The sequence below is a fragment of the Macaca thibetana genome, chromosome 11, assembly GCF_024542745.1.
Source record: "Macaca thibetana thibetana isolate TM-01 chromosome 11, ASM2454274v1, whole genome shotgun sequence".
Lineage (NCBI taxonomy): Eukaryota > Metazoa > Chordata > Mammalia > Primates > Cercopithecidae > Macaca > Macaca thibetana.
In genome coordinates, this window is record NC_065588.1 from 32669133 (window position 1) to 32681674 (window position 12542).

At 39.1% G+C, this 12542-nt stretch overlaps 2 protein-coding genes and 1 pseudogene across 9 annotated transcripts in view; 1 reads left to right on the forward strand and 2 right to left on the reverse strand.

Moving 5' to 3' along the window:
• Positions 1 to 12542, forward strand: part of DNM1L (dynamin 1 like) — a 67271-nt gene that overhangs the window by 44538 nt on the left and 10191 nt on the right. For all 7 annotated transcript variants that reach the window (XM_050750040.1, XM_050750047.1, XM_050750041.1 and 4 more), the window contains 4 exons: positions 7693 to 7813; positions 8030 to 8185; positions 8527 to 8616; positions 10374 to 10466. In XM_050750040.1, coding sequence (XP_050605997.1) covers positions 7693 to 7813; positions 8030 to 8185; positions 8527 to 8616; positions 10374 to 10466 — 460 coding nt within the window. The remainder of the gene's footprint in view (positions 1 to 7692; positions 7814 to 8029; positions 8186 to 8526; positions 8617 to 10373; positions 10467 to 12542) is intronic.
• Positions 1658 to 12542, reverse strand: part of YARS2 (tyrosyl-tRNA synthetase 2) — a 34247-nt gene continuing 23362 nt past the window's right edge. The window contains exons 6-7 of the transcript XR_007717893.1: positions 8501 to 8599; positions 1658 to 1971 (exon numbers count right to left, since the gene is read on the reverse strand). The gene's annotated coding sequence lies outside the window, so the exon portion shown is untranslated. The remainder of the gene's footprint in view (positions 1972 to 8500; positions 8600 to 12542) is intronic.
• LOC126931688 (nucleosome assembly protein 1-like 1) lies at positions 1851 to 7402 on the reverse strand (annotated as a pseudogene). The gene has a single exon (XR_007717895.1). The product of XR_007717895.1 is annotated as a nucleosome assembly protein 1-like 1 (transcript).

The following is a 12542-nucleotide window of genomic DNA, read 5'->3' on the forward strand; positions in this document are numbered from 1 at the left end:
AAGATGATTTTGCTATCTCAGTTAGTTAAAAATGGGATTCTGGCCAGGCACAGTGGCTCATGCCTGTAATCCCAGCACTTTGGGAGGCTAAGGCGGGCGAATCACCTGACGTCAGGAGTTCGAAACCAGCGTGGCTAACATGATGAAACCCCATCTCTACTAAAAATACAAAAACTAGCCGGGCGTGGTCGCAGGCAGCTGTAATCCCAGCTACTTGGGAGATTGAGGCAGGAGAATCTCTTGAACCTGTGAGGTGGAGGTTGCAGTGATCCGAGATGGTGCCACTGCACTCTGGCCTGGGCAACAAAGCAAGACTCTGTCTCAGAAAAAAAAAAGTGATTCTGTCTTTAAAGTTCAGAAAAAGCTGCATTTAGATGAACTACGGTTGCCAAAAACAAACAAACAAACAAACAAAAAAAACCAGTGTCTAATCAAAGCAAAGGAAATCATTTTGAAAATAAAGAGAACAAAGCTGTTATAATTGGTTAAGGATTTCCAGTAGTAAGTTAAAATCTCAGGAGAGGAATGGATAGCACTACAAACAGTGTGTTCACTTCCAAGACCTTAACACTAACTTCTCAAAAAGGAAGTTTTCATCACCTCTAAAAATGAATTCAATGTAATTTTGTTAAAAGCAGGAAATCTAGACCTTCCTGTAATGACAATCCAATAGTCCACCCTCACCATCGTCAAAAGAAAGTTGCCTCAAAATCAACAGTAATTAGCCTGAGGTACTGTAAATGTGGCTCTACAGTCTGAAATTTAATGGCATCTTTTGTCAAAAATAGTCTTATTTCCACTTTACTCTCATGACTACAATACTATAGTGCTCTCCCTGTAGTACTACAACGCAGTCATACAGAAAAAAATTCTTTCACCTTGTGAAATAGTGCATCCATCCACTTCTATAAAAATAGGAGCCACACTGGCCGGGCGCGGTGGCTCACGCCTGTAATCCCAGCACTTTGGGAGGCTGAGGCAGGCGGATTACGAGGTTGAGAGATCGAGACCATCCTGGCCAACATGATGAAACCCCGTCTCTACTAAAAATACAAAAATTAGCCGGGTGTGGTGGTGCATGCCTGTAATCCAAGATACTCAGTAGTCTGAGGCAGGAGAATTGCTTGAACCTGGGAGTTGGAGGTTGCAGTGAGCTGAGATCGCACCACTGCACTCCAGCCTGGTCAACAGAGAGACACTCTGTCTCCAAAAAAAAAAAATTATATATATATATATTAATATATATATATATATATATTTATATATATTTGTATATATTTATATATATTTATATGCCACACAAAGATCACTAACTGATAATTTAGTTGATAACTGAACTGTTTTCTAGTTTAGTTATCAAAGTGGTGTGAACAACATGCTGAGTGTCACACTGGCATTACAAATAGGCCCAAAATTTTGAGCTTTTAACGAGATCAAGAAACATTTTATGAGATTTAACTCAATATGCCTTAACACATCCAGGAGGTAGTTAAATAAACAGTACTACACATTTTAATACATAGCAAACAGAAGCATGGGTAATTGACATACTCATACTTTAAGCAATAAGAATTAGAAGAAACCACAGAAGCTTGGGGCCTTCTCTCTAGCTCTACCCCAAAGAAAATGAACTTTAACTTTTTTTTTTTTTTTTAAGCATCATATCACTTAAAATTTTCTTCTTCTTCTTCTTTTTTTTACACTTGCTTATTAGTATAGTATCTCTTTCCAAAGCTGGTACCCTTTTCACTAATGTGGTAAAAACTGAGTATAACCCTTAATTCAAGCTAGGCCTCTGCTTCTACCTGAATTGGTACAAAATTAAGACATTATCTTGTAAGAACTAAAATTGTATTTGAAATTTTTATTTTAGGCTACAAAAACAAGCAAATAAACAACAAATAACTTGAAAATAGGTCTTGTCAAATGATGTAAATTCATCCTTTCCAGGGAAGCAGAAGGTAGATCCTACTACAAAGAAAAGATGCTTAGTTAATGGAGGTTAAATTTAAAGTATAGTGAAATTCAGGCTAACTTCTGAAAATCCTGTCTTATTCATCTCACTGTTGTACCAGTAACTATACTGAGTCAGGTTACTTTACAGTTAACTATTTCACCTATAACACAATAATCCATTAACAATCTAATACAGTTATTGGGTGTGGTCATACTGGAAATTCTTAAATTCTTAACCATATAGTTGTCTTGCCCATTTTTTTTTTCTTTCAGACCGAGTCTTGCTCAGCCACCTAGGCTGGAGTGCAGTGGCATGATCTCAGCTCACTGCAACCACCATCTCCTGGGTTCAAGCGATTCTCCCGTCTCAGCCTCCTGAGTAGCTGGGATTACAGGCACCTGCCATCATGCCCAGCTAATTTTTGTATTTTAGTAGAGATGGGGTTTCACCGTGTTAGACTGGTCTTGAACTCCTGACCTCAGGTGATCTGCCTGCCTCAGCCTCTCAAAGTGCTAGGAATACAGGTGTGAGCCACTGCACATGCCAATTTTTTTTTTTTTAAACGAATTGTCTTAGTATAAGTCCCTGCATTTCTGTAACAAAGTAATGAAAGGCATAGCTAATCCAAGCAGACTTAACCCTATTCAACAGACAGCTGAAAATATACTTTGGTTCTTCAAGGAAAAAATTCCGGGAAAAAAAAAAAGTGTTTCCTTTAACAGTTGTTAATTTTCATAGCTGTACTCCAAGAGCTACATAAAAAGATTCCAGAAGAACCAAATTATTAGCAATGAATGAACATGTGTGACAGAATTTGTGCATTCAACATATCTGGCAGAAAAACTAGTGAAAATGCTAGCTAGAACAAATTGGTCTTTAAAATATCAGTTTCCTGTCCTTTAAAACAAAAATTACGTAGTCTACCAAGAAAATACAAAAACATAAGGCAGTAAGTAAGAGTTGTGTTTAGGCTATTACAGTGCAGGTTATCCTCAAGGCCACATATATCCTGCTTCACTGCTGCTTGCATTCTGCTGGGTTTTGATCCTTCTTCAGGTCATAGTCTGGATCATTTCCCTCATCTCCTTCATCTTCCCCTTCCTCATCTGCTTCTTCACCTTCTTCACCATACTCATCATCATCATCTTCAGTAACTCCTCCAGTAAACTGTAACACTGATCTTGGGATTACATGCTCACATAAAAAGCGACCAATGTTGAAGTCTGCAGCGAGGACAGCTTCAGCAGCATCATCCAGATCTCCACTCTCAGGAACTTCAGGAGGGGCAAGAAAATTAAAGAAAGTCATTGGAAACTGTTTTGGTCACAGTACGAATTGTCCCATGTACCTTGTGTTTCTGCTTCTTAATGGTTTTCAAAGTGACATTCTTTCCTTTTTTCCAATCTATCTGGCCCCCTGTACAACCCATAATTTCTGGTCCATCAAAAAAAAAGGGATCAGAATCATCTGGTTCTGGTTCTAACCTTATCCTACATGTCTTTGTCAGCACTTCATTTGTAAAATATTCACTGGGTTCAAAGTGAAATTCTAAGACAAAACTCTTCGGCTGGCCAGCATCTGAGAACTTCACTTTAGTATCATCGAAATGCTTCAGAATAGGTTCATCATGTTCCTGAAGCATATCACTGAGTAAGTCAACATTCTTAAAAACAGGTAACCAAAATTCAGGAATTCCTTTGGGGTCTTCTTTTTCTTCATCCTTTTTCTCATCTTCAGTCTTGGCCTTTTCTTTCAACTCCTCTGAAATCTCATCTTCTTCATCTGGTTTCCATTCACATTCTTCATAGGTTCATAAATTGCACTAATAATCATAAATTGCTTATCAAATAGAGGCTGATAGAGAACAGCATACTTTCTTTCAAGATTGTGAACTTCCTCATATAATTTGGCTTCTATCTGTGCACTTATGCAGGTTTTTGAGAGTATTCACTCCTCTTTTAACTACCCTAGCTAGGCAGGTTGTCAATGTCTGCCATGTTGTAAGAACTCAAATATCAGAGGCTAGTATGGGGAGCCAGGCGGGTGGAGCTGTGCAGGCAGTGACTCAGGGCAGCAGCGGTTGGTGGGAGGAGCAAGAGGCAGCGCTGCAAGCAGATGGCGCTAAAAAAGGAGACCCCATCTCTGAAAACGAAAACAAACCCTTAATTTCACCAACCCGAGATAATTCCTAAAATTTGGCATTGAACTAGGCATTTTTCTATGCATCTATAACACATAGATGCCTGTACTACATATCTTTAAAAATCAGATGCTATACCTATCTTGGAATCATTTCTTAAATCATGTAACAAATAACTTTTCTATCTCATACATTATCAGTCTGAAGATTTGCATAGTATTTTACTTTTTAGATATACCCTCATTTGTTGGGCCAGTCTCCTACTACTGGATAGTTTGTTTTCTGTTATATACACATATAAGCTGTGATGGACTACCTGCATCTATCTTTGGGGCTTGTGTCCGAGTAAACACTGAGGATAAATTTGTAGAAGTAAGTTTATTAGATTAAAGGATATAATATCCTTAGAATCTTTCATTACATATTGCATATTGTTAGCATATTGTACTGTTTTACTACTAGCAAGAACAACCATTTCTCTAAAAACATCTTTTTATTCTGAAATAATTATAGACTCACAGGAAGTTGCAGGGTGATGTACAGGGAGGTCCCACTCACCCTCCACTGTGTACCCTTTCCCCAACTTCCCCCACTGTTGGACATCTTGCATAACTACAGTACAATAACCAAGTGAGAAATGGACATGGGTACAAGCCACAGAGCTTGTTCAGATTTATACGTTAACTCATTTGTGTGTGTGTGTGTGTGTGTGTGTGTGTGTGTGTGTGTGTGTGTGTAGTTCTATATACTTTAGTATAACCGAGATGGTCTTCATATGGTCAACTCCGTCAAGAGAGTATTTATCAGACTAATTATTGAATGGTTATATATATGGCATATTGAAAAAAATAAAGATGACCACAAATGGGCCTTTAAAGAGTTTAGTGGGTAAAGTAGGTCAAGGTAATACTGGGCTCGATTAGGCTGCAAAAGTATAACTTTTATTTAAATACTTCTTATTGTTATATATAATTCATATTCAGAAAAGTACATATAGCGTATATGAACACTTTATAAATAGTTAATGAACCAATTATCTGTGTCTACCTAATGAAGCGTTTCAGACATTGAAGAGAGACCATTGACATTTATTTCAGGGTTTGGGAGAGCTCCACATATAAGAAGGCATTTGAATTGGGCTCTGAATAGAATTTGAGAAGCCAGTAATGAGAGGGTGTTTCAGGCTTGGGAACAGCAAAGAATAATGCAAGAATACTGTTTTTGTAGAACAGCATGTATAGTGATGGGACATAATAGGAGGTAAGACAGGAAGGGTGTCTAGGAACAAGACTGTAGATACAAAGTCTTTTCTGTCTTGCTCTGTCGCCCACTCTGGAGTGCAGTGGCGTGATCTCGGCTCACTGCAACCTCCGCCTCCCAAGTTCAAGTGATTCTCCTGCCTCACCCTCCCCAGTAGCTGGGACTACAGGCGTGTGCCACCATGTCTGGCTAATTTTTTTTTTTTTGTATTTTTTTTAGAGATGGGGTTTCACCATGTTAGCCAGGATGGTCTCGATCTCATGAACTCATGATCCACTTGCCTTGGCCTCCCAAAATGCTGGGATTACAGACGTGAGTCACTGCACCCAGCCCCCCCCCCCCTTTTTTTTTTTGAGACAGTCTCACTCTATTGCCCAAGCTGGAGTGTAGTGGTGTGATCTCGGCTCACTGCAAACTCTGCCTCCTGGGTTCAAGTGATTCTCTTGCCTCAGCCTCCTGAGTAGCTGGGATTACAGGTGCGTACTACTATGCCCGGCTAATTTTTTGTATTTTTAATAGAGATGCTGTTTCACCATGCTGGCCAGGCTGGTCTCGAACTCCTGACCTTGTGATCCGCCTGCCTCGGCCTCCCAAAGTGCTGGGATTACAGGCATGAGCCACTGCGCCCAGCCGAAATTCTTATCTATTAAGCAATTACTCCTCATTCCCCTCTCCTCCAGCGCTGGTAACCTCCAATTTAATTAATTAATTAATTAATTAATTTTGAGACAGCGCCTCACTTTATTGCTGAGGCTGGAATGCAGTGGCACAGTCTGGGCCAGTCTCTGCCTCCCAGGCTCAAGCAATCATCCTGCCTCAGCCTCCTGAGTAGCTGGGACTACAGGTGCCCACCATCACACCTGGCTAATTTTTGTATTTTTTTGTATTTTTAGTAGAGAATGGGTTTCACCATGTTGGGCAGGCTAGTCTTGAACTCCTGACCTCAGGTGATCTGCCCGCCTTGGCCTCCCAAAGTGTTGGGATGACAGGTGTGAGCCACCGTGTCAGGCCAAATTTACTTTCTGTGTCTGAATTTGCCTATTGTAGATACTTCATATAAATTGAATCATTCAGTATTTGTCCTTTTGTGCATGGCTTACTTCTGTTAGCATAATATTAGACTAGTACCTTTTACCTGAGCTACTATAAAAAGGTACTCATTAGTGGTTGTAAAAATAGAGAGGAAGGGATGCTTTGGGGAGGCATTATAAAGGTATTTGTACAATTCAACTGGACTTGAATTTGAAAAAGATAATACCAGGGTTACTAGTTATTAAACAAGATAGGAAACATAAGGTGCTCAGTAACTATATCAAGAGATTTTATTTGTCTAAGGCTGGGTGTGGTGGCTCATGCCTGTAATCCCAACACTTTGGGAGGCTGAGGCGGGCAGATCATGAGGTCAAGAGATCGAGACCATTCTGGCCATTGTGGTGAAACCCCATCTCTACTAAAAATACAAAAATCAGCTGGGCATGGTGGTGCATGCCTGTAGTCCCAGCTACTTGGGAGGCTGAGGCAGGAGAATCACTTGAACCCGGGAGGCGGAGGTTGCAGTGAGCCAAGAGCCCACCACTGCATTCCAGCCTGGGCAACAGAGGGAGACTCCGTCTCAAAAAAACCCAAAAAAACAAAAACAACAAGAAAAAGAAATTTAATTTGTCTAAAGCAAGAGTAGGGCTGGGCACAGGTGGCTCATGCCTGTCATCCCAGCACTTTGGGAGGTCAAGGCGGGTGGATCACTTGAGGTCAGGAGTTTGAGACAAGCCTGGCTAACAAGCTATGCTTATTTATTTACATATTGTCTGTGGCTGCTTATGTGCTTAATGGTAGAGTTGAGTAGTTGCAGCAGAGACTGTATGACCTGAAAAGCCTAAAATACTAACTATGTGACCCTTTATGGAAAAAGTTTGCTAACCTCTACTTCAGACTGTGAATCAATGGAAATAAATATAAGGCACTGTTTCCTATTCTCAAGGAGCTTATATTCTAGTTGAGGAAAACTAGGGCAGCGAAAAGGTGCTTAGCAATTCTTAGTTAACTGTTGTTTTATGTCAGAACATGTATCATATTTACAAATATATATATATATATATATATATACACACACATACACACACTTATCATTTAATGATTCCTTTTCCCATTTAAAAAAATTAGAGAAACTAGTTCATAATGAGTTGAATTAGAACACATGGTAATGGGAATGAATGAAGTTGTTTATCTGAGGCTTTCTCAGAAAATAAGATGAACTTAAAGGTCTAGAAAGACTTCTAACTTGTATCTTCTTTCCCCTTTCACAATGCCAGAAACCATATACTTCATTGCCTTTCAGATGCGGTGGTGCTAGAATTTGTTATATTTTCCATGAGACTTTTGGGCGAACCTTAGAATCTGTCGATCCACTTGGTGGCCTTAACACTATTGACATTTTGACTGCCATTAGAAATGCTACTGTGAGTATGCTTAGCTTTTTAGACTGTAAAAAAAATGAGGTTAAAGTTTTTCTTACCCATATACTATGTCTTTTTAAACTTAATTATACAGTTTATTTTGCTCTCATATTTGAAATTAAAAAGCATTTTGCATGAAAAATACAAAAAATGTGACTTAACCTTTGGGAAGCACTGAAATTACATATATAATAAGAGTTGTAAGTTTTATTTTCTCAGGGTCCTCGTCCTGCTTTATTTGTGCCTGAGGTTTCATTTGAGTTACTGGTGAAGCGGCAAATCAAACGTCTAGAAGAGCCCAGCCTCCGCTGTGTGGAACTGGTTCATGAGGAAATGCAAAGGATCATTCAGCACTGTAGCAATTACAGTACACAGGTAACGGAGAGAAATGTAACAGGTTTCACGTAAACTAGAAAAGAACATGAAGTGGTGGTTTCACTGGGTGGAAGGAAATGTGTAAGATGGGATACAAGGTAAAATCTGTAGTTCCCTTACCTGAAAGTGATTTGAAATAGGATTCTTAAATGTAGGCTCTAAATCTAATTCAGTATTTCTGTGATCATTAAATAAAAGAAAATGACTGTTGGCCTGGCATGGTGGCTTATCCATGTAGTCTCAGCTATTTGGTAGGCTAAGGTGGGAGGATGACTTAGTGAGACTATGTCTTAAAAAGAAAAAAACCAAACTTACATTTTTCTTTCATCTACCATTTATAGGAATTGTTACGATTTCCTAAACTTCATGATGCCATAGTTGAAGTGGTGACTTGTCTTCTTCGTAAAAGGTTGCCTGTTACAAATGAAATGGTGAGCTACTATAGCATAGATCATTGTAATTACTATGAGTAAAAGTTTAAATTTTTGCTTGACTGCTTTTTAATAAACATTATATGGTTACTTTAGAGTTTAGGCATAATGTTTTCCAGTGTATTGGGAGGAAAAGAAGTTGAGTTTCAGTCTCATTTTAAAGGAAAATTTTTAATAATTCTAGTATAAAGTATATTTTTTCTTCATATTTTAATCGTTAGCCTACAGACATGGGTTTTCTTGAAAATAGATTTATGATTGAGGGGTGTGAATACCTTTGCTGTATTATTTAGTACCACTGATCTTAACAGGCTTAACATCTTTAGCCTCAGTAAACTGAGCCTTTATAGCACACTCTTACTTTGAGGTACATCGGCGTAATCTGGCCACTTCTGCAGTTTGCTTGTTATGACCTAATAACTATAATATCATAGTTGCTTGCTACTATTCTGTGGGTTGCTGCTATCCACACAAATAAAAATGCTGAAATTGGCAGAAATATGGGATAAGCATTTAAAATTGCCCTTATGCCTCTAATTGTTGGCTGGGTTTTTGTTTTTTGTTTTTCTTTCTGATCACTAAAAGTGCATTTGGGTCCTTGGCTCAGGATGGTGAGCCCCGTGGAGGTTACTAAGAGTACAAAACCATCCTTGGAATGTAAGTGCTGCTGCTTGGCTGTTTCTTTAGTGAGGACACCCCTCAGATTCTGATGTCTAAGACTGAATATAGCACAGAATCATTGGACCTTCATTTTAATAGACCCTTTTTACCCGGTTCTGGACTGATAAGTGCCATTCTGATACCTGAGATTTGTTAGGACAGCACATAATAAAGGGCTTAAGTTTTTTCTCTCTGTAAGACTTAGTGGTGTGGTAGCCCACGCCTGTAATCCCAGCACTTTGGGAGGTCGAGGTGGGTGGATCACCTGAGGTCGGGAGTTTGAGACCAGCCTGGCCAACATGGAGAAACCCCGTCTCTACTAAAAATACAAAATTAGCCAGGCGTGGTGGCGCATGCCTGTAATCCCAGCTCCTCGGGAGGCTGAGGCAAGAGAATCACTTGAACCCAGGAGGTGGAGGTTGCGGTGAGCCGAGATTGCGCCACTGCACTGCAGCCTGGGCAATAAGAGCAAAACTCCATCTCAAAAAACAAACAAACAAACAAAGACTTAGCAATTCTGTAGAGGGCTGGATAAATTAATTTTAACTTTTCTTTTTAATTTTCCTCTAAGGATTTTGAACTACATATTTTTTTAACTAGGTGCTTTATAGTTAAGGCTAACCAGTCACTACCTCAGGTCTTTAGATGTATCCTTTACCCAAATAAAATTAACATTTTTAACTTATGCCTGGTTATGAACTTATTTTCTTATTGTTGAAAATGAACTTAAAAAGTGACATGGAATAGTGGATGATCTGAAGTTTTAATAGCAAAGTTGCATAAAGCATTGGAATTTAGATTTGCATCAAATAGATGACTATTTTTCCCTAACAGTAAAATACTTGTAGTTACTTTAATGTTATTGTTCCCTCTTAGAAATGCAGTTTTAGATGCTGAAATGTAAATAATTTTAAAGCTAGAGTAAATTATTGTTTGACATAAGATTTATCAGTTGGAATGTAATTATCAAGTAATTTAGGCATAAGTTTCCTGTACTTTTTCGGTATTGTCTGTTTCGTAAGTTTTATATATAAATTTCTCAAAGTAAAATATGGTTAATGTATTTTTGTATATAGCCTAACTTACCTTTTTTCTAGGTCCATAACTTAGTGGCAATTGAACTGGCTTATATCAACACAAAACATCCAGACTTTGCTGATGCTTGTGGCCTAATGAACAATAATATAGAGGTAAATATAATTCTTACACTTTTTCACAGAAAAATCTGTTGTAACTCAGTTATATCAAACTTACTTAGCACGGAGTAATGATAAAATAGACATGTGCCACATTAGTGCCTGCTGCATGCCAGGAAGTATGCTGAGGGGATTACATTGTTTTCTTAATTCTCAAAACCACCTGGAGGCATTATTACTTTCTGCTTATGAAATTGAAATTCAGAAAGAATCTGAGAATTCATTGATTTGGTGTGACTGGCTCTATTTTGGTAACTTATAGTTTATACAGGGGAAGTGTGTACAACGAAGTGTTTAAAATTGTTTTCATTTGGCTCTGAAAGCTGTGAAGGAAACACTCAAGAATTGACCAACTTAGCATAAATTTGGAAAAGCAAAGTGCTTTTTTCACCAGTACTGGGGTGGCTGCATTTCATGGATCTTTTCTTTCCTTTTGATGTTAATGTAACAAATTGAATAAGATCTCAGATGGAGCCAAGGCTGGTGGAGAGAGCAATTGATCCAGAAGCCACTTTTTTCCTCTGCCACTTTTCTCCAAAAATAGTACATTTTCCTGTTACTCCCTAATTCAGTAAGACCTCAGAGTCCCCTTCTGTATCAAATTTCCTCTTCTGCGTATGCATGGTGAGAAAATTGTAAATATGCAGTTCAGAAGCTGGAAGGGATCCTGTGTTATTGACTTCAATTCCGGTTAAAACAGATGGGGGGGTGGTCAGGCGTGGTAGCTCACACCTGTAATCCCAGCACTTTGGGAGGCCAAGGCAGGTGGATCACCTGACTTCAGGAGTTCGAGACCAGCCTGGCCAACATGGTAAAACCCTGTCTCTACTAAAAAATACAAAAAATTAGCTGGGGTTGGTGGCAGGTGCCTGTAATCTGAGCTACTAGGGAGGCTGAGGCAGGAGAATCACTTGATCCCAGGAGGTGGAAGTTGCAGTGAGCTGAGATCGTGCCATTGCACTCCAGCCTGGGCAACAAGAGCAAAACTCTGTCTCCAAAAAAAAAAAAAAATGGGGAGCTTGAGGTTTACAGATAGCAGTTATTCCTTTGGTGCTTATTTTGCAGGGCACTATTACAGGAAACAAGCACCTTCTTAACACAGGTATAGGGAACTCATTTTTGGTTACATTTTTGGTTACATTTGGTTACATTTTTGGTGATTCCTGTTATCAGAAAAAATTCCAAAATGCATACATGAGTAGGCTCTTCAAAACACGCTAGATAACAGTTATGTTAAAAATTAGCATGTAGACACTTAAAAGGATTTAGTTCTTTTTGCATTGAAACTAACATCATGAAAAACTTGTGTTTGTGATAGTTTTGTTACACTGACAAGGTCATATGTGATATGATTTCAGATTAGTATTTTTCTACAAATGAATAGGTTTGTGGTTATAATGACTGTGCCAGAGAACTTTATGTGGATATTTTCATTTAATCTTTACCGTAACCCTGAGGGCAGATCATGTCATTAACAGATTAGGACACTAGGGCTTCAAAAAGTTGGTAAGCTGTCCAGTTAGCAACGCAGGTACACCAGGTCTGCTGGGGTCCGGGAGCAGCTCAGATCATAACTGGTTAGTAACAGTCTAGGGTGAGAATTCGAGATACTGTGCCTTTTGCTTTGTATCCCTGTTCAAAACGTACATTTTATCATGCTAATTTTTTATTTTGAAGATTGTTAATATCTATACTTTTACTATCTGTTATTTTTTATTACTGAATACCCTCCCATGAAAAAATAAAATTGGGCCAAGTTTCTGGCAAAAAAAAAAAATTTCTTACACATGGAACATCATTGTGGGCTGGGTGCGGTGGCTCACGCCTGTAATCCCAGCACTTTGGTAGGCTGAGGCAGGCTGATCACCTGAGGTCAGGAGTTCAAGACTAGCCTGGCCAACATGGCGAAACTGTCTCTACTAAAAATACAAAAATTATCCAGGGGTGGTGGGTGCCTGTAATCCCAGCTACTAGGGAGGCTGAGGCAGGGAGAACCAATTGAACCCGGGAGGTGGAGGTTGCAGGGAGCCAAGATCATGCCATTGCACCCCAGCCTGGGCAACACAGCGA